Consider the following 20,541-nt stretch of genomic DNA (forward strand, 5'->3'; position numbering starts at 1 on the left):
CAAAATTTGAGCTAGATATAAATTATCAACACTGTATTATATACCTCTTATTCTTTGTCTAAACGTAGTCATTGGCTAAAGATTAAATTCTTTCGTCAACGATGTAGTTCTCTGTAAAATGTTCATACCACCGATTGTAGGAAACAGTATAATAAAATTATTTAACTTCTGAAATTATTCTTTTCGATATATTTATTTATATTCAGGTAAGAGTTCTGTTTATGAAATTATAAATTGTTCCGAGAACTCAAAATATTGTACCTATTTTTCAAAGTTATCAGTGTCTCCGATCGCGTTGGAATGCCGGATAAACAAACACGAGTAAATGGAAGTTCTAATTATGGACATTTGACATCACCTAACCTAACCTGTTAGTTACAAAGGCATGGCACCACTTGTTAAACTTTCCATGTGTTGTGATTTGTGCTATCTAAGGATATCCAGTATCGTAAAATAAATGCGATAAATGTTTCAGACGACCCGGTAGGCGTACAATAAAATGAGGTAAACTTACAAAGCCTGGAGCCAGATTGGAAGTATAATTCAGGTATACATACGGCATTATTGAAAATGTGCGACGACCGTAAAGTCATTGGTTTTTGGATATCCGAAAAGAAACGTCAGAAATTAAACTGGTCTGAGTTTGAGAGAGTATGTGCCAAGAATGGATTCACATTGAGAATGGTAAGCAGTCGACACATTAAAAGTTTCCAAATTTGCAGGTTAGAATCCTGTTTACAATTTTTGACAATCCGAAATGATAACAAGTCCCCTATGATTAATTTCTAGGTTGATCTTAACCCAAATATCAAGAATCAGGGACGCGTGGATGTTTTCGTGCATAAATTAACAAACACTCTTGCAATAGCTGAACATGGCGACCAAAATGTGAGTCACTCATAATCCTGCGACGTATCATATCGTAGAAGAATTTTGTCGTTGCCCAGAAATGAAAAATATTTTACTGCATACAAAGTATAGAGGTGCAGAATTTCTATATCCTCATCGGAACGTTGAACGCACAGTATTAAATGACAAAAATTTATTCAAAATCAGAGTTCCACTTTGTAGCTTTTTCTTGTTAAGGAATTTGTGCATTATTTTTCATTTTCAAATTCCACCGAAAGAATCGATGACTAAATTCTTAATTAACGAATTTTTCATAAAAGGCAAAGACGATCATCTCAAGGATACAAGAATTCATTAAGAAACGTTCAGAAATGATCGTAATAGATCCTCTGGAAAATGTGAACAATTTACAGAACAGGCATAAGTGCTATAAAATAATGAGAAACGCTCTACAACACGATGGTAACACATATAGAAATTTTATTACCGTTAACTTGTCATCGTTAAGCATAGCTCTTTTCTGTTTTTATAGAAGTTCATTACTCTGCAAATTTACACTACCATTCATGTACTATGTAACTTATATCTCAGGCGATTAATTCTTTTTTAACCTGCTCATCTTTTTTCAGATGTATTTGCACCAAATTTCGTTGAGTTCAAATCCACAAATGTTGAAGAAAACCTGAGCCTTTTGAAAAGGAAAAACGTCAAATTTCCATTCTTGTGCAAACCTTTACTTGCACAAGGTTCAACGGATGCACATAAAGTCTGTAAAAATACTATTTACCCTGCGTTCTTATCAGGCACAAGTAATCGTGTTTTGAGTCAGCATTAAGACGATATGTGTATTTCATACTTTTTTAGATGATGGTGATATTCAACAAAGATGGCCTGGAAGATTGCCAGGTTCCTTGCGTCGCGCAAGATTTCATTAACCATAATGCCATTTTGTACAAACTATATGTAGTCGGAGATAAATTTCACGTAGTTGAACGTCCTAGTCTGAAAAACTTTTATACAAAAGACTGTTTGACATCGAATACAATTTTCTTTAACTCTTCTGACATTTCTAAATGTGATTCAAATTCTAAATTGTCAATTATATCGGAAGAAGACAAAAATCTTACAGTCAAACCAAATTTTGAAACCTTTCAATGGATTGTCAGAACTATTAACAAGGCTTTTGGTCTTACTTTGATAGGAATTGATGTGGTTATCGAAAACCATACTAAAAAGTATGCAATAATAGATGTTAATATTTTCCCAAGCTATGATGGGTACCCACATTTTTTTGAGCAGCTCATCGAATGCATAAAGAAACTAATTGATCAAAAGGTAGCGAGACTAAATAGTAACTCCAACTCAAACAAGTGCCTCAGCGATGACTTAGACTCAGGTTTTGAAAGCGATGAAAAAAGACGGAGTCTCAAGGAATTACGACTTTCTAATGATACTAAGAATAATTCTTCGGCCATACCGTAGTTCGTTCGCTGCACGAAGTTTTTTTTATAGCCCATGTACATTTGTATGTCATGTACAGAACCAGGAAAAGGACTTGACACGCTACAATTTTAAGACAAAATGAAAACTCCGATGATCTATACTTACATACATCAATGATCCGCAAATTACAGATAATATATAAATATCAGTAATACGTTTTATATAAACATTGTGCTCGTGTAAAAATTGTACAAGTTTTTAAACTTAGCACAGGTTGCCTGATTTATAAAATAACGTTCCGTTCACTTAACATTACAGAGTTCTCAGGAAATATTTCGCGGCAATGACTCGTGAAACTGTAAAATTTTTATGAGATTAATATCGTAAGCTTTGTTTTACATACGTTGCTGATATGTAGTTTGATCAAACATAGCTTGACCATCTACAGTTTTTTTACATTGCATTTTATTTTGCACTAATAAACTTGTGAAGTTCCTCAAAAATGGTGCTTTTTGCATCAGCTACATATTATTGTAGTCAACAATACAGAGTTTTTTCAACTGGTGCCAAAACTGAATCTATTTTAAAGTTATTTCGCTTTGTTAAAAAGAGGGGACTTTCATATTATGTCGGCGCAGTATAGAATTATCACAAGATGTAAGAAATATGGCCAACCATAAATGGATAATTTGAAACTTGTTTGAACCACCATTTACATGAACTCAAACAATTTATATACATTGATTGTTCGAATAACCAATTAATTTATGTTGGAAATTAAGCGAAAGGTACGAGTGCGAATGTTTTTTTATATGTGTCAAATACCATATTGGTATGTTGTATATGAAATTCATGAATCTTTGAGTCGTGCTCAGCATTTCTCTGTTTCAGATACGAGAAATAGGGAACACTATTATTGTATTATAGTATTTCGTCATGTACTGATAAATTTTGATAATACGTACGAATAAATGTAATTTAAATGATTTTTAAGAATGAAAACTTATGGATTTGAATATTGTCTATGACTCTCTTCACTAAAACTGTACACGAAAAATACGATCCCTTGCTCATAATATGTATAGATTCGGGTGGCAGACAGGAAATCACATTGAAACGTACAGGGGCATAGAAAATTTGAATGCAAATTTTTAGGTTTCAGTAACGTTTTCTGAAACGTAAAAACAATTTGATATGGGAATTTTCTATGGTGAATTACACACTTGAACATACCAAAAATTGTTACTTTCGAAATACATTTTATTGCAAGATTCACAATCAGTTGAAAAATTTACAATGAGATAAAAAATCGTAAACGATTTGATTGGGTTAACTCGGCGTCGTTTCTGATAATACTGTGGTACCATTTGAAACCGTATCTTGGGTAGCTTCTTTTTGTTTTTTCCATGCTTTTGCAGAAGCCAATAGTTTGAGATTAGGCCTCTGAGACTCGTCTTCTGGAAAAACAAAATCAAATACCTCCTCCCAACCTTCTTCTGCCTGTAAAAAAACAATTATTGTGTAGTATAAAGTTCAGCTTATTACTAAATAAGGATTATATTCAACTGTTTGCATCTAATGAGAACCATTATTCTTTCTCGAAAAATAAGTAACGCGCTTACTCCATCATCTCCAACGATTCGCCTGCGTCTTTTGATTCTCCGTGGCATTTTATCCATAATTTTCGCCTGACTATCTTCGTCACCTTTTTCAGTTTCAAAGTCTCGCCATGCTTCCAAAAGCAATGCACGACTTTCTTTATCTCCATTTGTCCGCAGTGCATCATTACCTCGCTCAAAGACACGTCGTGCCAATGCTATGTTATCCGGACCATCGTCTGTCACATAATTTCCCAATTCAAACTTGGCATACGCTATCCATACCTGTCAAAACAAAGATTGTCAAGCATTTAACCAAGTACCAGGAAATTTAAATTCTCGTTGCTGCTTATCATTGTTTAATAAAATATATTCATATAAATAAGAGGAACTTACTTTAACGTGCATTGTACGTTCCAAAAGTCTCTCAAATAGTTGTCTTGCATTTTCTGTTTCTTCTTGAGATATTTCGAAATCTATGTATGATTTCCATAATAGTTCTGGCATGTCCAATCTATTTTTGAGAACAATTAGCGGATTATAGCATTTGTCAAAATATGAAACACTATGTGATCGCATGAAAAATAAACAGATATATATTGTGGATTACTATGTGAAAATACTGTAATCACATGACATACCTCGGTTGAGTGACTGCTAATTCATAAATTGCCCGGGCTCGATCAACATCACCCAGAAGAGTCTCAAGTTCTGCAAACTGAAACAAATACTTAAAATTAATTAATCAAGCACTTGTTTTGCTGAACGTCGTGCTAAAGGAGAAATAGGAATACAAACCTTCATCCAAGTAGTGCAATTCTCTGGGCCAAATTCAAGAAACTTCTGGTATAATATTCTGCATCTATCGAACTCTCGAAGTTGAATTTCCAAATCTATGTAGCCTCGAAATAGTTTATCTCTTGGAGACATACCCAGAGCCATACCCTGTTGAATAAAGATAACTATAAGAAAAATAAACTCCGATTAGATTCATAATAAAATGCTCGTAATAAAATTTTTCACTTACTAGCATTTTTCTTGCTACTTGTAAATTTTTTTGTCTGATTTCAAAGTGGGCATAAAGCAGCCATATTTTTGAGAATGTGAACTGCTTGTGTGGGATTAATTCAAGACAGGCTCTGTATACTTGACGACATCTTTCTATATCCTCAGTTTCGAGTTCTTCAAACAAAGCGTAATTTATCCACAAGTAAATATATCTTCGCCAATATTGTTTTTCCTGTGCATATTAATAAAAAGTTGTAGTCTAAACCAAGTATTTGAGTGTTAAAAATAATTTTTCATGTTCAATGTTGAATTTACCTTTGTTGGTGGTACATTAGCTATTGCACGTTCATAAGTTTCCCTGACAAGGTCTATATCAGTTTCAGACTCAACTAATCGTAAATAATCAAACCACGCGTCATAATTAGATGGATTCTCTTTGACCTCCTGTTCATACTGATGCTTTCTTTTACTCACAATGACATCTTCAATACCTGTACATTCATTAATAGTTAAAAATCTACCGTAATTATTTTTCATGTAAAATTTCTCGATTGGCGGAGTTCTCTAAAAGCATATGGAAAATTATGAAAAAAAAAATAAAATATTACCTGATCGATCACCATATTTCTTTTCATGTATCGTGTAAGCTTTGTATACTTCTTGAGTTCGATCTTTTGGAATGTGGTCCAAAGCATACTTATATATGACTCGTGCACGATCATGCTGAAACATGCAAAAATTTGTATTAACATCGTTTGATGTGAATTTTTCTGATTATTTCTACAGACCACTCTTGATATATCGCCAAGTCAAATTCAGATAACTTAAATCTTACCTCTCTCTGACCTTCCTCAAACCTAGCAAAAGCAACGAACAGTTTTTCATCTAAACTTTCGTCGCCATAGAAAGTGACTGCACGTTCGAATACATTACGAGCACCGTTTAAGAAGCCATGAGTCTCTTCAAACCTAGCATATTTTATCCAATGCTTTACATCGGGATGTACCATAACAAAACGTTCATAAATATAACGTGCTCGGTCTATTTCTTTGTATCGTAACTCAAATTTTATATAAGTTTGCCAGGCCTGTTCATCAGGTTCCCATTCCATCCAACGTTCGAACACTTGGCGGGCTCCTAAGGATGAAATAAAATCCAATCTGGTTACCCAAATGCACAGTGACACATTTCTTTATCAAATTTAATCTAGTTATTTCTCTGCGTATGCTGATTATAAGCTTCAAGACATTACCTGCAATATTTTCCAGCATTTCTTCCATGTATGTATATTTGTACCAGAATTGATTTGCTCTTGGCAGAATCGTCACAGCGCGGTCCCATAAATTCCTGGCATGGTTCACCTGCCGATTCCGCATTTCCATTTCTGTATACTTTAACCATAGTGTTATATTTCGATGATCTACATCCAGTGCACGCTCGTATATTGATCTGAAATGTAAACATTCAGGTTTAAAAATAATTTTTGTAACCATTAGCATTTCACCATATATCACATGAATGTTTTAAACGACTAATGTGTTATAGCTTACCGTGCTCTCTGTATCTGCTTCTGACTTTCTTCCCATTGTGCGTATTTTATCCAGTTTGATATTACCGTACGATTCTTTCGTATATTGTCCTCGAATGCTTTCCGTTTGCGATGCTGGTAATCGGCCAACTCATGTGGATCGGAGATTTTTTGTTTTGGTGGCTTTATGAACATGAAAAAGTAAATTATTAATTTATTTGATCAACTTTTTTTAATCAAGGGTAATTTAACTCAACTTACCGGTGGTAATATTTCCAAGTCTCTTTCCTTAGCCTCCCGGAGCAGCTGTTCAGCGGTGATTTGAATCTCTGCAGGTGCTTTATTTTTTACCTGGATGCATCGGTGATGTACAAAATACACGGTTTAATACATTGACAATTATACCCTTGTGATAGAAAAATGCATCAGGAAATTTTCTAGATGCAGTAAACACTAACCTCTTTCCTAACCTAAAGTCGAAAAATAATAATAGGGAAACTTACCTTTGCCACTTTTGGCATTTTCTGTGGCTTTTCCATGATGAACGTATTAGTTTCACGATGTCAATTCAATAGTTATGGCATAAACGTGTTATTATTTCATTATTGTTTGGCAAATTCTTTTCGAGTACACACACTTGCTCCGACAAACGTTGACACGGTCACGAACGATGTAAAAATGTGAGAGCGCGTCCATCATAGAACGTATCGAAAGTACGCAGTTTCTGCTCAGATCACTAAGCGTAAAATTCACGCACTTGATCGCTTAAAAATTTCAAACATAACTTTTCAAGAAGAGTCAACACATTAACGTACCTAATTCACACTCAAGGAGAGCTGAATGCTCGTGCTGATTTATTTTCAAAATTGTAATTGCATCACTATTGTTCTGTAGCCCAGGAAAAATAAAGCTTCCCGATGAAAAATCAATCCCCGAAATATTAATTAATTAACACCTGAAGAGTAAAGACTAGAGATAAGTGTATAATTACGCTGCATCATGTATGTTCAATTTTTTCGAAATGGCTTTGCCAATATCGTCCATTGTGAAATTGTAATACGCTTATAAAAATTAGATTGAAAAATATATGAAACGGCACATGTAACAGTTTCGCAGAACACGGCTGACAATTGAGTATACCGCTCTCGCTAAAGACCGTGGTAAACGAAACGTGTCCAGAAACAAATCTTATTGTTAGATGATAGAATAATTCTTACAAAGATTCGAAATTCGGTCAAATTTCAGTTTGAAATAACACTGCGCTCGATCGTGTCGAACATTTTGACTGCAAAAACTGGGTACAAAAACATCGGGGAATGAGTAAAATAAGTAATTTCGAATCTTACCCGAGCTCACGCCACAACGAGCCAAACTCCAAATGGAAGATTTCAATAGCTGCAGAGCCTTCGCGATGTCAGTTGCTCGATTATACACCGTAGGAATCCCACCACGTAACGAGTCACAAATACAAAGTAAAACAATGGCCATTATTTTGCACAATACGTTTTTCACTGGTAACGACGAATACTTTCAATAGGAGTGTTCGCGAAAATTCGACCGTTAAGTTTTTGTGACGTCACCTGAATTGTTTGTCGATCGTCGATTGTTTATCCAGAGATGCCACCGGTCACAGATCCCGCTAGAATCTGATTGCATCTCCTAATTGTGAGTACAAAACTGATGCTTTAATATTCTATCACGCGTATGGAATTAAGAAAAGTAAAGCAATGACAAACGTTTTGCACAATACGTCTTTCACTCTGGTAATTATGAATACTTTCGATAGGAGTGCACGCGAAAATTCGACCGTGAAGTTTTTGTGGCGTCACCTGGATTGTTTGTCGATCGTCGATTGTTTATACAGAGATGGCACCGGTCACAGATCCTGCTAAAATCCGATCTCATCTCCTAATTGTGAGTACAAAACTGATATTTTAATATTCTATAGCGCGTATGGAATCGTGATGAACTTGGATTTTCTTGGTTTAATCAGAGTAAATCCCGGTAAATACATATCCGGACTAAAAACATTTTAAATATAAAAACTGTAAGTAAAAACGTCGAGTACCGAAATTAACTCACAATGAAACGATACAAAAAACTTGTAGTCAATCTTGGTCGTGAAGTCAGGCTGGAATGCTGCGTACTTAAACGACCTCAAATTATGATAATATTGACAATATTTTACCGTCAATTCAAAGTGTACAAAGTTTGCTAATAAGAAATTAATGCTGCAGTAATTGTGATTTGCTCAATTTTTATCACTACAGGGGCACTTCGCTATGGTAAATATACTCTTTGTATCATCAACTGGTTTTATGGCATGGCACGGTAGACTGCCAATCGGTAACCGACCTGCATTTACTGTTCAGAATATCTCGAAAATTAGTTGTACGCTATGCCATCTGTATGCACAGATTTTCTGTTCATCAGGATGAATGCAATACAACGTCGATCGCGGCGCCTTCGAGTATTGTGTCGAGATTGTGTGACCAAATAATTTTTGGTCAGAATTCACGAAATAAAATGTTCTTAACAAACTTGTTACTTAAGAAAGCGAAAAGCAAGTAAGTGCATAGACTGATATTGTTTATATTTACTGTTAATTGATCGTATTAGTGATCAGTTGGGAAGTTTATTTATAGGTTAGAATCACTGTTTAATCACTTTACAGTAATTCGTTTATAAACGTCGACCTATTAAAGATCATTTCATTAGTTTCTATGCATTTAGTGTTCTTTTATTCTCATTCTTTATGTCATTTCTGGTGTAATAATTACAGTTAAAAGGAAAGATGCTAATTTCACTTTAATTTTAGACTCATTATGGTTCAGATGGAAAGCGCTGTAACCGGGCATACGTTTAATAAAATACGCGAAAGACTTGCCGACAAGCTAGAAATACTGCGATTTGATCCACATAGTAAGTGATTTTATTCAACATTCTTAATCCTTTAGTCTTGTAAATTAATTTGGTCTGTAATAGGCTTTCTTCTTTTTTTCCTTGCTCAGTAATTCCTCGGTTTGTCAGATGAATGATTTGTCGATTTCTTTTATTTCAGTACAACGGATAAGTTTGTACAGAGAAAAAAAGAAGATACGCAGTATGTAATGGTTTTTCTCTGGCGGTTCGCTGGAATATTAAATGTTGTATTAAAGATTGAATTAAAATGTAATATTTAAAATTCGGTGAATTCTGTCATTTCAATCCCACAATGTTGTTTAGAAGTTTCAATTGCAAGACATTGGCAGACTAAGTAACTTTGTGTAATTTATTTTATTCAAATGTACGTACTACCGAGTAATCTATGTATACATCATATTGAAAACAATATATTCATTTCACTAGACTTGTATATAGATTTTTTATTTACATACACATTACTTTTGGCTTTCAACTCTCAATATATTATATTTTTACTATGAAACAAATTTACTTACAACTAGCTGAAACAGGGAAATGGTTTCGAAAACATTCGTAAAAAAAATATAACAAAATTATGATAATGTAATATATATTACGATAAGTGTTAAACCTAGTTGAAGTACAGATCATCTGTTTGGTTTAGTCACACTCTATATCACGGAAAATAAATTAGCATCTAAAAACATTGGATTTGCTACTGATTATTAATAGTGTTTTTAGCCTGCAGCGTTCTGCTGTATTCTGCAGCATCGGAACAGTAGTTACGTATGTCATCATATGTAAAATTACTGATTCGGTGCTACAGACTAGAGCAGAAGACAATGGAACAATGCAAGCTGAAAACGCTACAAAATGTATCAAGAATTGAACCCTATGTTTACAACACGATGTTGAGAATTTTAAATCATCCAAGAACCCCTGCAACCTGTGTGACTAAACAAAATAATGAAACTGTACCGATTGTGCGATTTATTGTGTGATATTATGAAATTATAAAAGAAAAAGCGAGAGTTAATTGCATACCTTTCATTTCTCACATTTTTTAGTTTTTACCAATTTTTAGCCTATCAACATCATGATAATAAGTTAGGGAAATCAAAACTGGTGAAAATGTGATAATGCAGATACCAAAAGGTACATAATCTAACTGCTATTTACTAAAATGAAAATGGTTCATATACCAAAATATTAAATAACAATTTAGGCTCTATGAATACTTTTAAATAAAATTCCAAACTAGAAAAAAAAAAGAACACAGGCCGTTTTTCAAGGCATGAAGGAACTTGACTTGTGAATAAATCATATTTGTTATTTCATCACATCGCTGAAATTAATCAAATGTAATAGGATACATCTATTTGTCCCAAGCACCTTTGCAGTAACACTAAAACTATGATTAGTTGTTGAAAAAATCATAGTTACAACAGTACGTATGATGTATGTACGTATGACGTATGTTGTTTGTATCTTAAAAGAGGCACGGTATTGTAACATTATTAACGTTAATCTTTGTATATTTTGAAACTCCGGCATTGAAATACTTTTCTTACTACTGACTCAAGATTATTTCTTACATTTATTCAGACATTCGAGTGAATAATATATCTTTTTGAGGTGTTTCAAATTTGACTAGATCATATATCATCTACGTGATAAACTTTTCTTAAATTATATGACTCATCAAAGAAGTTTTACATATTATTTTGATTTATAAAGTAACAAGTTATGATAAAAAAGTTTGCACCATAAGCTAAGAATTGTATAAGAAAATAAAAGATTCATTAGCTCAATTCACAGTGCCTGTAATCACGACACAATCATTCTATGAAATAATTGCTATGAGATTTGATCCCGATTCCAATAGTGAATATTATAGTATGAGAAATTTGAATGTATTCGACGAATAGAATTAGTGCGCTTACGGAATAGTTTGTTCAGCACTCATACGTAGAACTCAGTTTTTGGACCTACTTCGTACTCAATTTCTTCATTTTTGTACATTTCCAATACCTGTGAAATCACGAATTATCAACATTATTATTGGTATCGCTTCAAATTTTACTTATTAAATAATCCATCATTGCAGGCCTGTATTCTTACCGCATTTATATCTTTTTGTAAGTCCTCAAGTTGTTTATCATGAATAACTTTCAGTTTATCTTTTTCTCTGGCTTGAACAATTTGTGCTATTTTTCTTTCTTCCATAAACTTTTTCGTATTATTTTGTTGCTTCTCTCTCAGTCTTCCCTCCTTGATGCCCCTTGTCTTAAGTGTTTTATCGTTCATTACTTCGCGCATACTTTCAACTGACAATCGCGCTTGTCGTATATTCATTTCCTTGAGTTCGCGCTCGTGCCTCGCCGCCAATTGTTTCAATTGTGTAATTTGTGCTGTCGTGCACATTTTGCGCAGTTGGGTACGTCGTTCTTCAAGATGCGTTCGTTGAAGTTCCTTTTCTTCTCGGCGTTGTCTTTCTGCTAGTCGTGACCACTGGGCGGTTTGTTCTGATACTGCTCTACGAACACTCGGATCACGCGATAATTCCAATTTACTGTAAATCGGAATAGAATTGTAAATATTATGATTCATGTCTTGTACACTAGTATTAGTTTTCAAGTTTGATAACCAGTAAGGCTCGATAGAACCTTCCGACTATAACCTGTAGTTCTTTTAAAATTCCGTTTCATCTATCTTTGAAAGTAACGCTTACTTTTTTCCTTTGATGATTTTCTCAATTGCTGCGCACTGCTGTTTTTGAACAGTAATTTTTTCCTTCTGATGCCTTTTTTTTATGGACTCTAACTCCTTCTGTTGCTTCCTGGAAACTTTCTGGTATCCTTTTTCTTGTCTCAGTGATTCCACAGTGATTGGTTCGAACATCATTTCCTCTGTATGGAAATAAAAGTGTTTTAGATATAATTCTTTCAGTAAATTCGGGTTACGTATCAAGACCGTATTGTTTGTGATGTAAGTGTCAAATTTAAACATACCCCGAGGCTTTGCTACTTCATGGTGATGTAGAGGAGCTTCGACATTGGTCTTATTGTCACTTTCCTCAATACCAAGCCCGCGCATTTTAGTTTGTGCGGCTGCTTCCGCCTTTCTATCTACTCGTGGTGCAGTCAATGCTTCCATAAAGTCTTTATTCGCATAAAAAGTTATGTTGATTAGATAAATAGATGTTAAAATGGTGAATTTTTGTATAAAATTTACTTCTAATTATTATGCTAAAGTAAAATACTTTGCAACAAACGATCATTCAAACTTTGAACTGATGCACCTTGAAAGCCGTCGGGAACGTAAATCTTGAGTTCTATATTACAGAAGAGCATGGGAAGAGACATGGGGAAATTGGCTTCTGTGCGTAGGGCGACGTGACGATAACCGGACTGTAATCCATCCAAAGGAACGATTCTCTGTCCTAATAGTTTGCCATTCGATTCATCATAAACAGCAAAACGCAAGGCTGCTAAATCGGGTAACACTACTTTGCGAAAGAGGAATGGCTCCTCATTGTACACAGGGTTCAATCCGTTGGCTTGGACAACTCGAGTGCGAAACTCTTTCCTTATTGTATCAGTCGGTAAACCATACATTTCCACTTCCACGTATGTACCGACCTTTTTGTCTGATAAAAACTGTCCAGCAATTACCTGCCGGTGGGATGTAAAGGGAACATTAAAGTTTGCATTTCTTATATTAAAATCTAAAATAATTTTGTGAATTTCCGGATTTATTTTGTGTTTCTAATGTACATGCCTGTACGCTGCACTGTGTTGCAATGACTCCGTCCACGGGACTTTCGGCAAATGGATCAAAACTACGGTCAGCACGTCTCATAAAATCTGGCTTTAGTAAATAACCAGAGGATCCATTGTACTCAAACTTTCCCTGGTTCAATTGCATCGGAAGGTCTGCAGTTTGAAAATTCAATGACACCATTTGGCACCCAGCGTTCCAGAACACCTGTGCAAATATTTAGTCATCAGTTGGGGTGGTGGATATAATGTATCAGGCACAGTTGTTTTGATTCAAAGATAGTGAATAATTAGTTGGATACAGTGAATTAATGAATCATTGACAGTATTCACCTGAGGCATATAATTGGAAGAATCAGCCCTGGTACCCTTTGGATATATTCTACTCATTTGCCGTTTGTTGTAATTTACAAATTCGATCGCAGATGTTTTCAAATAATTTAATCCCGCAGTCTCGGCAAACGACGACATGTTGTAATGAATATTCTTTTCTGCAAGAAGATAGTAATATCGTTAGTGCGATGCGATTGAAATATTTACATTACTTTGCACAAACGGTCGCAACGTCAGTGCAAACAAATTAGTATAAAAATTAAAAACTCACGCTCCGCAACACTGAATCCTTGAAACTTGATTGGCTGAGCGTAATTTACCATTGATGACAGCCATGGGTGAACATTGGTTGTACTGCCGGTATAAGGTGTTAATTCAAAGCTTTCTGCGACACTACCACTGCCTTGAGTTGGTAGAACCACTCCTACAGGGACTACAGATTCGGCTGCTACGACTATTTCTTCCTGTGGGATGGCATGTTGAATTATTTCACACGAATGTCAAATTTAATGTTGAATTATGTTCGATAGGTTTAAAACTGGAAATAATTGAGTACAACCTTTATAGGTTGTTGGTCTACGACAGATGCTGTGGTTGGTATTGCACTGGCATCTTCTTTAACTTCATCTTCAATAACGAATTGGCCTTGTTTGAAAAGTTCTAGTTCGTGCTTTTCGACTTCAGGTTTTAATCGCTTATTTTTTATGAGGATCTTTCGCTTCAACATGTTCGGTGGTGGAAGATTCACACCTGGTTCCAGCTGATGACAAATATAATTAATTAGTTTGATGAATACTATGCGAGGTCAGGTACTCGTGGTTCTTCTTTAATGGACTTACAGGATATTCTTTCAATGGTTCTTTTAACAACAAGTCTCCCAATATCTCGTCACAGTATTTGGCTAATTTATATTGTTGCTTTTTACTACAGTGGTTCTCAAAACTTAGTATAACAGGATATTCGGAAGTAACAAACGCTGTGTCGCGCACTGCATATATAACATCCCTGAACAAGATGTCTGTACACATTGCTTTTCCATGAGTTATAATTGGCTCTTCGTCTTCGCCTTTCCCGTCCCAACAATCCAATTCAACACACCTATAGCAAAAATTTTCATCGATATGTGCGTAAATCCAACGAGAATTTGTCAGGGTTATTAGCAAAATCAATTTACCTGCATCCAGCAAGTAACACTTGTCTGTACATTTCTACGCTACTTTTACCACCGAATTGTCTTCCGCTTAGATAAGTGTTATGACTTGAGTTTATGTAGTAGTGGGATAAAGGTTGATCCATATCCATGTAAATATCAAGTCGATCGAGAAATACAGGTGCATTTTCATCGGACATCAAATACCGAATGAAACCATCTTTTGTCATTGTTTCTGTAATTAAGTTTCAACAAGTTCGCTTACACACAGGTCGATCTTCTCTGATTTACGAATTTCAGTGTTACCGTAAAATAAAAAACAAACGTACTGTTAACTCGCGCTTCTTCATTCTTTTCATAATCGTTAATAATTTCCGTTGCTCGCTTCTCGTCGTAAAGTGGGCATAAAATTTCATTCAATGTCGGATCTCTTTGTTTTTCGTTCAAAAACGTTATCAACTGTTCCATATTAATTGTATCAGCTTTCCCCTGAGTTCTGCATTCACATAATATAACGGTGAAACATTAGCATAGAATGATTTCAAGGCCTGCCTAAGAATTTCGAGTAAAATTCTAATAATTGTCAGAAGATTGTTACCAATTATTCCAATTCCTATTACATGCAATTATATATGGTCTGGTAGTAGGTACTGTAAAATTTAATTCTTATCATTTTTGCAAACAGTACTCACATTGATTGAAATAATTCCTCTATATCATTTCTTGGACATATTTTATGATATAGTTCATAAAATTTATCGAATGTAAAGTCATCTGGCTCTATAACGTCATTCTGTGAAGAGATAATTTTATCGTTGCGCACAAAACTGATTTATGAAAATAATACAGGTGACGCTATTCACAGATTTTACAGTACCTTTCCACTTGGTAAATCTAAATCAGCCAGACATTGATACACCAATTTTTCAGTCTTCCCTGAGGCAAATGTTCGCGCAACCACTTTAACTGGAACTTTTCCAACTGGATCAACCAACATTCGTAGTCTCATCCAGCTGTAATAAAGAATAATTTCTATTACATGTAGTATAATATTTATGTAACGTAATGTGTACTAGGAATTATCAAGGTTCGTACGCTTTTTGGAATCTGAAATTTCCTGACTTTTCCAGGCATTCTAGCCTGAAAACAAGATTTCCCCAGCAACCTTTCGAAAAATATGTCGCTGATTACTGACAATTTTTTTTAACATTAGTCTTAATACCTTCAATATTACCTAGTAACTAACTTACTGTATGACTATCAATTTACAAACAATAGCCCACAATTTTCTGTAAGAAGAAAACGAAAGTAGGTTTGGTATTAGGTAATATACATAGAATCTATGGAGTGATACGACGAAACAAAGTTTTAAGTGTAATTTTTTTTCATCACGATCCATGGTACTTTGTGTAAGAACGAGTTTATTTCTTTGATAGACTGTAAATTCCAGTCTTATTTTCGAAATTTCCTAACTTTTCCCGGAATTTTCCCTGCTGTAAGAAATTCTCTGAGTTTTCCCGGTTTTTCCGGTACGTACGATCCCTGATAATTTTCATCTGTGATTTCAGATTTTTTTTTTGTGAATCGGTTTAGCAAAAAAATCAAACGTTACACAAAATCTTTAATCAAGTGAAATTAAATGAACAAGAATCAGGTCATACTGTTTTTTAAGGCAAGTTAACGGACAAACATTGTTAGCCTTCACATTGTGCGTTATTGTTCGGAGTCCATCCAACCATGTCTGTAACATAAAACGGTATGATAAATATCGTTTTTACATCATTTCAGTAATGTGAATACATATAGAATAACCAGATATTTCACATTATTTCGTCTGTTTTTTACTAAAAATAATACCAAATCGGGGTGTGTCATTCTCAATACAGTTGAAATTGGACATAGAGACCTGTGAATTCTATTATCAAATTTATCACACCTTTGCAGTTGCTGCATCTGGGCACACGATGTGTTGATAGTTAATATTCGTATAATCTACACCTGAACAAATGGTCAGACTTCTTTCTTCCAATTGATCTTCATGCTTGCCTCCCAGTTTGTCATATAACTTTGGATCCTGTTTACATAACGTAATTGATGAAAACAATTGAAACATATGGGACAATTTTCACTAAACTCTGCACATATTGTCAAGGTATAAGATACCTCGAATAAAACGTACAAAGTTTGTTGAAATTTGAATAAACACAGTAAAATTTTTACCTTTGGAATACCGCCTGCCCTAACATCGCTGACTTGACATAGTTCAATAACATCTCCGTCCTAGAGGAAGGATTCTCTATCAGTTATTTATGAATTATGCTAACAATTCGTGGAGTTACTTTGAATCTGTTGTTCTCCCGGTGATGAAAAAAATGTTTTGTTCTCACCTTTCCCTCGCTTTTCCAGTAAATAAAGAATCCATACTCGTCAACTTTGAACAAACAATTCACCTCTATTTCAGTATTATCCTTTTCTTCCGACCATCTATCGAAGACGCATCCTGTGCGCAAAGGTTCCGGCACTTCAATTTGCCAGTTGAATTCGAACCGTTTTGTCATTTTTCCTGGCAAGTTTTACAAGCCTGGGCTTGAGTAGGCGCAGACTATTCTATCCTTGAAAAAAGAAGACGGTAACGCACCAGCGATTATATCATTTTTTTAATCTAATAACAGTAAAAAGCATAAACGAGTGTTATAATTTGTTTGATCAAGTGCTTTTGACGATAAATTAATTAGGATAATTTTTTTTTCTTGACCCTGCGTCTTGCCGCTGTGCATATCCTCATCTTAAAATATTGAAAATAATATTTAGATAAGTTTGTATATCAAAGAAGTCAAGGTCTTAAAGCTATATATAGAATCTGAACTGTGCGTTTATCCGAAAGCTCAGACTTGACGTTAGTTCCTTTGATCATTTCTGTTAGAAAAACTGTTGAAAGAATTGATGCTAAGTATAATATAAAAGTGAAGTAACAAATTCCTACTCGTCTGACTTGAGAACCTATCAGATATAACAAATAATCATGGCACGAATATTTGTCTCCATGGTTAACAGCGAGAGATACGGATAGTTATCAATGGTATTAGCATGGTAAAACATTAAGATAGCCTTTCAGTGTAGATTATATCAACTGGTTAGCAATTATTAATAAAAAATTCGACAATATTGTTTTGCAGCATAATTTAAATAATTCAGATCAGCGGATAAAGCTGCTCTGTTTCAGTTTAATAGTTTTAAAATCAACAAATAGATTTCGCATATGTTTGCAGGAGAATATAATCTCTGCAGAGCTGTTTTGATAGCTGGTTTATAAATAGGAAGATCGTTTCACGCCTAAAAATTGATTAGAAATACGTTTATTCAATAATTATCAGACCTCCAATTCTATAGCAAAGTTTCCCCCCTCCCCCCCTAATTTCTACAGCCAGTCACATTATGTTCACAAAAATAAGTACAAGATAGAAAATCTCTCAGCTCTAAACCAAAATTAGATTCCGATGTTTACTCTGTGCGTGCACACAGTAGATTCGACTTATGAGTGTATGCACATATATCGTTGTTTCCGACCTGTCAGACGGCGTAGACGCAGACAACAATAATATTGATATTATTTGTGAAACTTGATTAAATGTTAAGAGCGTGAATATCCTGCAGCAAAACGGTTACATTTTGGTTGAATAACGTTTGCGCGTGTGTTTATTCAAATGTGTTTGCGATGTGTGAGAAATCTAACAACAAGTAGAGAATCACATTTTTCTTTGCACGTTGCGAGAATAAACGAATCGAATGAATTGACCTAGGATGCTGTTTCGCTGGAGGATTTATTCCCGAGTTTGACGTTTAAGGCGAGGACGAAGCAAGTGACAAAATATACGATTGTTAAACGCTTTCGTTAATTAATAAATATTGCATTGAAGTCGTGTACAAAAGACGTCGATTAGTGTCGAACACTCACTGCTTCCTCTGCTCTGGTATTGACTTTTATAGCTCGTTGAAGCCCTTCATTTTTTATATCTTTACGCGATAACGATCTAACGAATTTTGGCCTGAGTGAATGAAAACACAAAAAGGGGGGGGAATTCACTCGGTTCTCTGATACAAAATTAGGAATCAAAGAAACCAAAATTTCTTCGAACACCACGAAGCCAGCGAGGCAGGCAGCACTGGGCAGCACTAACAGCTCGTGTGACTGATGCGTCTGTGTGGATTCTTCTAATATACATTCACAAAGTGGCTGCTGTACGTCCTACGATTGGCGTATGCATGCACTTACATACATTCAGCTTGATATCGACTATCGACTGCTTGATGTTCCGCTATGCCCTGGGACCTCTAAATTGAACGTGCGCATGCCTAGCGCTGTTGGATTTTTCTGACACGCGGATCTCGTTACCCGCCGAGTTGCCGTTCTTCTTTATCTTGTGTCGATAAGGTGCCATTTGTTGAGCAGTTAGCCACTTGTCAATGATCGGTAATGCAGTTGTCTTGTTTAGATCTCAATCTTGTATAATATACGTGCTATATACACATTACGCATATTTATGCAGTATATTGCTTTTCCGAGTTGCGAATTATTTAAATGTATCTTGTGACAATGCTACTTTGGATTCACGAGGGAATTGTAAAATAACATCAATCTCGGTTTAATGGAGTTTACAAACTTATTTAATATTCAATTTAATAAATTTCTTCAACAAATTGTACATCATTACTATTTATTGTTTCTTGTACAACATCACGTGCGGTATGCAAATTTCAATTGAATCAATCGCGGTTCTAAAATCGAATCTTGGTTGTTATATAGCTCGTCATTTCGGTTACATGGGGACCCTGATTCAATTCTACAGGCTAACTTGAAATGTTCATCGAAATATTTTATACTTTGAAACTCGATTAACCTGGCATTCATTTGAATATCACGTAATATATTTTGCGCCAAGTGAGCCAGTCCTTATAAAGTACACGATATGCAATTTCCGGATTTTATTCTTTACCCGCGAATCAAGATGAATTGATAAGGTATTAATCGTTCAGAAAAACCTAAATTGTAACCGAATAAATTTACACGAGAGCATCGCTGTGCAAAAATTCCGAAAAAGATTTGTGATTCTCCCTTGTCGCCGCAGGTTTATCCCCGCGTTCTCGTTCCTCACCCATTGTTATTAACGCAGACGGTAAGCCTGCATAGCTTACAAGGATAATGAAGATACAGTAATCTGAGCTCTTGTATACATACGTGATACGGGAACGTGATAGGTCCGTGTGTATGCGTCTTCCTGTATGAAATAGGCACGTATGTGAACACGGTGTACACAATGGATATGGATTTACACTTAATCTGCAGTGGGAGATTATCACGATTTGCAACACTGGTTGAAAATAACTGCCGTACAGGGGATGAATAATTTCAAATTGTTCCGTTGCGAAATCTCAATATTTAATAACAGTCTTATAATTTTTATTGAATTAGCAGTGACATTGAGCCGTAGTTAAAACCGTGTTTAATTGTATGGTTTGATGCCGAAACACGCTCCTATACGTAAGCGGGCGTGAATATTGGTGATATCGCGTGTTTAACCGATTAAATTGAATTTTATTTATTACCGTCACGAACACGCAGCTATCGGTAATACACATCGCATCAAGATTCCAACGTTTGAGTACGACAATACGTTTGAGCATGTGCATGCGGCGTAGTTATCCTATCGGGTGAATATTTTCCAAACCCACGGTCCATCATACCCTTCATTTAGGGATGTAGGACGCGTACGATGCGTGACGGAGGTATCTGTACATAAATAAATTAAACTCGACGGTGACGGGAAGAGAATTTTGCATCAGCTTAACTCGATTAAGGTTCAATGTCTCAGCTGTGGCTTTAATCCATATTCCGGGGTGAACGCTACCTACGTCTATACACCCATCCATACAATTATTTCTATATTAACC

At 35.1% G+C, this 20,541-nt stretch overlaps 5 protein-coding genes across 6 annotated transcripts in view; 3 read left to right on the forward strand and 2 right to left on the reverse strand.

Annotated features, from left to right (window-relative positions):
• Positions 1-388: 388 nt before the first annotated feature.
• LOC124185130 (inositol-tetrakisphosphate 1-kinase-like) lies at positions 389-3,758 on the forward strand. The gene is made up of 5 exons (XM_046575563.1): positions 389-684; positions 790-888; positions 1,170-1,311; positions 1,479-1,615; positions 1,714-3,758. The coding sequence occupies exons 1-5, from the start codon at positions 571-573 to the stop codon at positions 2,329-2,331; spliced, it is 1,110 nt and encodes a 369-aa protein (XP_046431519.1). The 5' UTR covers positions 389-570; the 3' UTR covers positions 2,332-3,758.
• LOC124185128 (protein crooked neck) lies at positions 3,535-7,146 on the reverse strand. The gene is made up of 13 exons (XM_046575559.1): positions 6,930-7,146; positions 6,688-6,777; positions 6,449-6,609; positions 6,151-6,347; positions 5,734-6,035; positions 5,507-5,621; positions 5,214-5,389; positions 4,918-5,130; positions 4,689-4,835; positions 4,532-4,608; positions 4,287-4,404; positions 3,915-4,175; positions 3,535-3,792 (listed from the first exon to the last, which is right to left on the reverse strand). The coding sequence occupies exons 1-13, from the start codon at positions 6,963-6,965 to the stop codon at positions 3,622-3,624; spliced, it is 2,064 nt and encodes a 687-aa protein (XP_046431515.1). The 5' UTR covers positions 6,966-7,146; the 3' UTR covers positions 3,535-3,621.
• Positions 7,147-7,815: 669 nt separating this feature from the next.
• The window catches only part of LOC124184523, a 77,138-nt gene continuing 64,412 nt past the window's right edge, over positions 7,816-20,541 (forward strand). Inside the window, exons 1-2 of the mRNA XM_046574313.1 lie at positions 7,816-8,091; positions 8,213-8,340. Of these exons, the coding sequence (XP_046430269.1) occupies positions 8,293-8,340 (48 nt within the window). The 5' untranslated portion in view covers positions 7,816-8,091; positions 8,213-8,292. The remainder of the gene's footprint in view (positions 8,092-8,212; positions 8,341-20,541) is intronic.
• LOC124184524 (39S ribosomal protein L33, mitochondrial) lies at positions 8,856-9,775 on the forward strand. Its single transcript, XM_046574314.1, has 3 exons — positions 8,856-8,993; positions 9,245-9,348; positions 9,488-9,775. Exons 1-3 carry the CDS (start codon positions 8,953-8,955, stop codon positions 9,535-9,537), a joined length of 195 nt encoding a protein of 64 aa, XP_046430270.1. The 5' UTR covers positions 8,856-8,952; the 3' UTR covers positions 9,538-9,775.
• LOC124184521 (1-phosphatidylinositol 4,5-bisphosphate phosphodiesterase-like) lies at positions 11,269-18,758 on the reverse strand. Of its 2 annotated transcripts, none has more exons than XM_046574311.1 (19): positions 18,548-18,758; positions 16,980-17,204; positions 16,813-16,872; positions 16,529-16,666; positions 16,329-16,333; positions 15,470-15,605; positions 15,285-15,385; positions 14,922-15,088; positions 14,617-14,827; positions 14,282-14,540; positions 14,002-14,202; positions 13,714-13,906; positions 13,443-13,600; positions 13,111-13,317; positions 12,632-13,004; positions 12,342-12,491; positions 12,062-12,239; positions 11,452-11,902; positions 11,269-11,361 (listed from the first exon to the last, which is right to left on the reverse strand). In XM_046574311.1, exons 2-19 carry the CDS (start codon positions 17,148-17,150, stop codon positions 11,293-11,295), a joined length of 3,228 nt encoding a protein of 1,075 aa, XP_046430267.1. In that variant the 5' UTR covers positions 17,151-17,204; positions 18,548-18,758; the 3' UTR covers positions 11,269-11,292. The 2 variants fall into 2 exon arrangements, with proteins under 2 accessions (XP_046430267.1, XP_046430266.1); XM_046574310.1 differs by having other exon boundaries at positions 16,254-16,333; positions 18,548-18,757.

The sequence above is a fragment of the Neodiprion fabricii genome, chromosome 6 (assembly GCF_021155785.1).
Source record: "Neodiprion fabricii isolate iyNeoFabr1 chromosome 6, iyNeoFabr1.1, whole genome shotgun sequence".
NCBI lineage: Eukaryota > Metazoa > Arthropoda > Insecta > Hymenoptera > Diprionidae > Neodiprion > Neodiprion fabricii.

What these genes read in the sequence shown, in the direction of transcription:
- LOC124185130 (XM_046575563.1), top strand. Translation starts at nt 571, where the DNA reads ATGTGCGACGACCGTAAAGTCATTGGTTTTTGGATATCCGAAAAGAAA. An exon ending in ATGGATTCACATTGAGAATG is followed by an intron (nt 685 to 789) that starts GTAAGCAGTCGA and finishes ATTAATTTCTAG; the next exon opens with GTTGATCTTAACCCAAATAT. An exon ending in GTTCAACGGATGCACATAAA is followed by an intron (nt 1,616 to 1,713) that starts GTCTGTAAAAAT and finishes ATACTTTTTTAG; the next exon opens with ATGATGGTGATATTCAACAA.
- LOC124185128 (XM_046575559.1), bottom strand. Translation starts at nt 6,965, where the DNA reads ATGGAAAAGCCACAGAAAATGCCAAAAGTGGCAAAG. An exon ending in TTGAGGAAGGTCAGAGAGAG is followed by an intron (nt 5,622 to 5,733) that starts GTAAGATTTAAG and finishes TGCATGTTTCAG; the next exon opens with CATGATCGTGCACGAGTCAT. An exon ending in GAATCGTTGGAGATGATGGA is followed by an intron (nt 3,793 to 3,914) that starts GTAAGCGCGTTA and finishes GTTTTTTTACAG; the next exon opens with GCAGAAGAAGGTTGGGAGGA.
- LOC124184524 (XM_046574314.1), top strand. Translation starts at nt 8,953, where the DNA reads ATGTTCTTAACAAACTTGTTACTTAAGAAAGCGAAAAGCAA. An exon ending in CTTAAGAAAGCGAAAAGCAA is followed by an intron (nt 8,994 to 9,244) that starts GTAAGTGCATAG and finishes CTTTAATTTTAG; the next exon opens with ACTCATTATGGTTCAGATGG. An exon ending in ACTGCGATTTGATCCACATA is followed by an intron (nt 9,349 to 9,487) that starts GTAAGTGATTTT and finishes CTTTTATTTCAG; the next exon opens with TACAACGGATAAGTTTGTAC.
- LOC124184521 (XM_046574310.1), bottom strand. Translation starts at nt 17,150, where the DNA reads ATGACAAAACGGTTCGAATTCAACTGGCAAATTGAAGTGCCGGAACCT. An exon ending in CTTCCAATTATATGCCTCAG is followed by an intron (nt 13,318 to 13,442) that starts GTGAATACTGTC and finishes ATATTTGCACAG; the next exon opens with GTGTTCTGGAACGCTGGGTG. An exon ending in AAAATCATCAAAGGAAAAAA is followed by an intron (nt 11,903 to 12,061) that starts GTAAGCGTTACT and finishes TCCGATTTACAG; the next exon opens with TAAATTGGAATTATCGCGTG.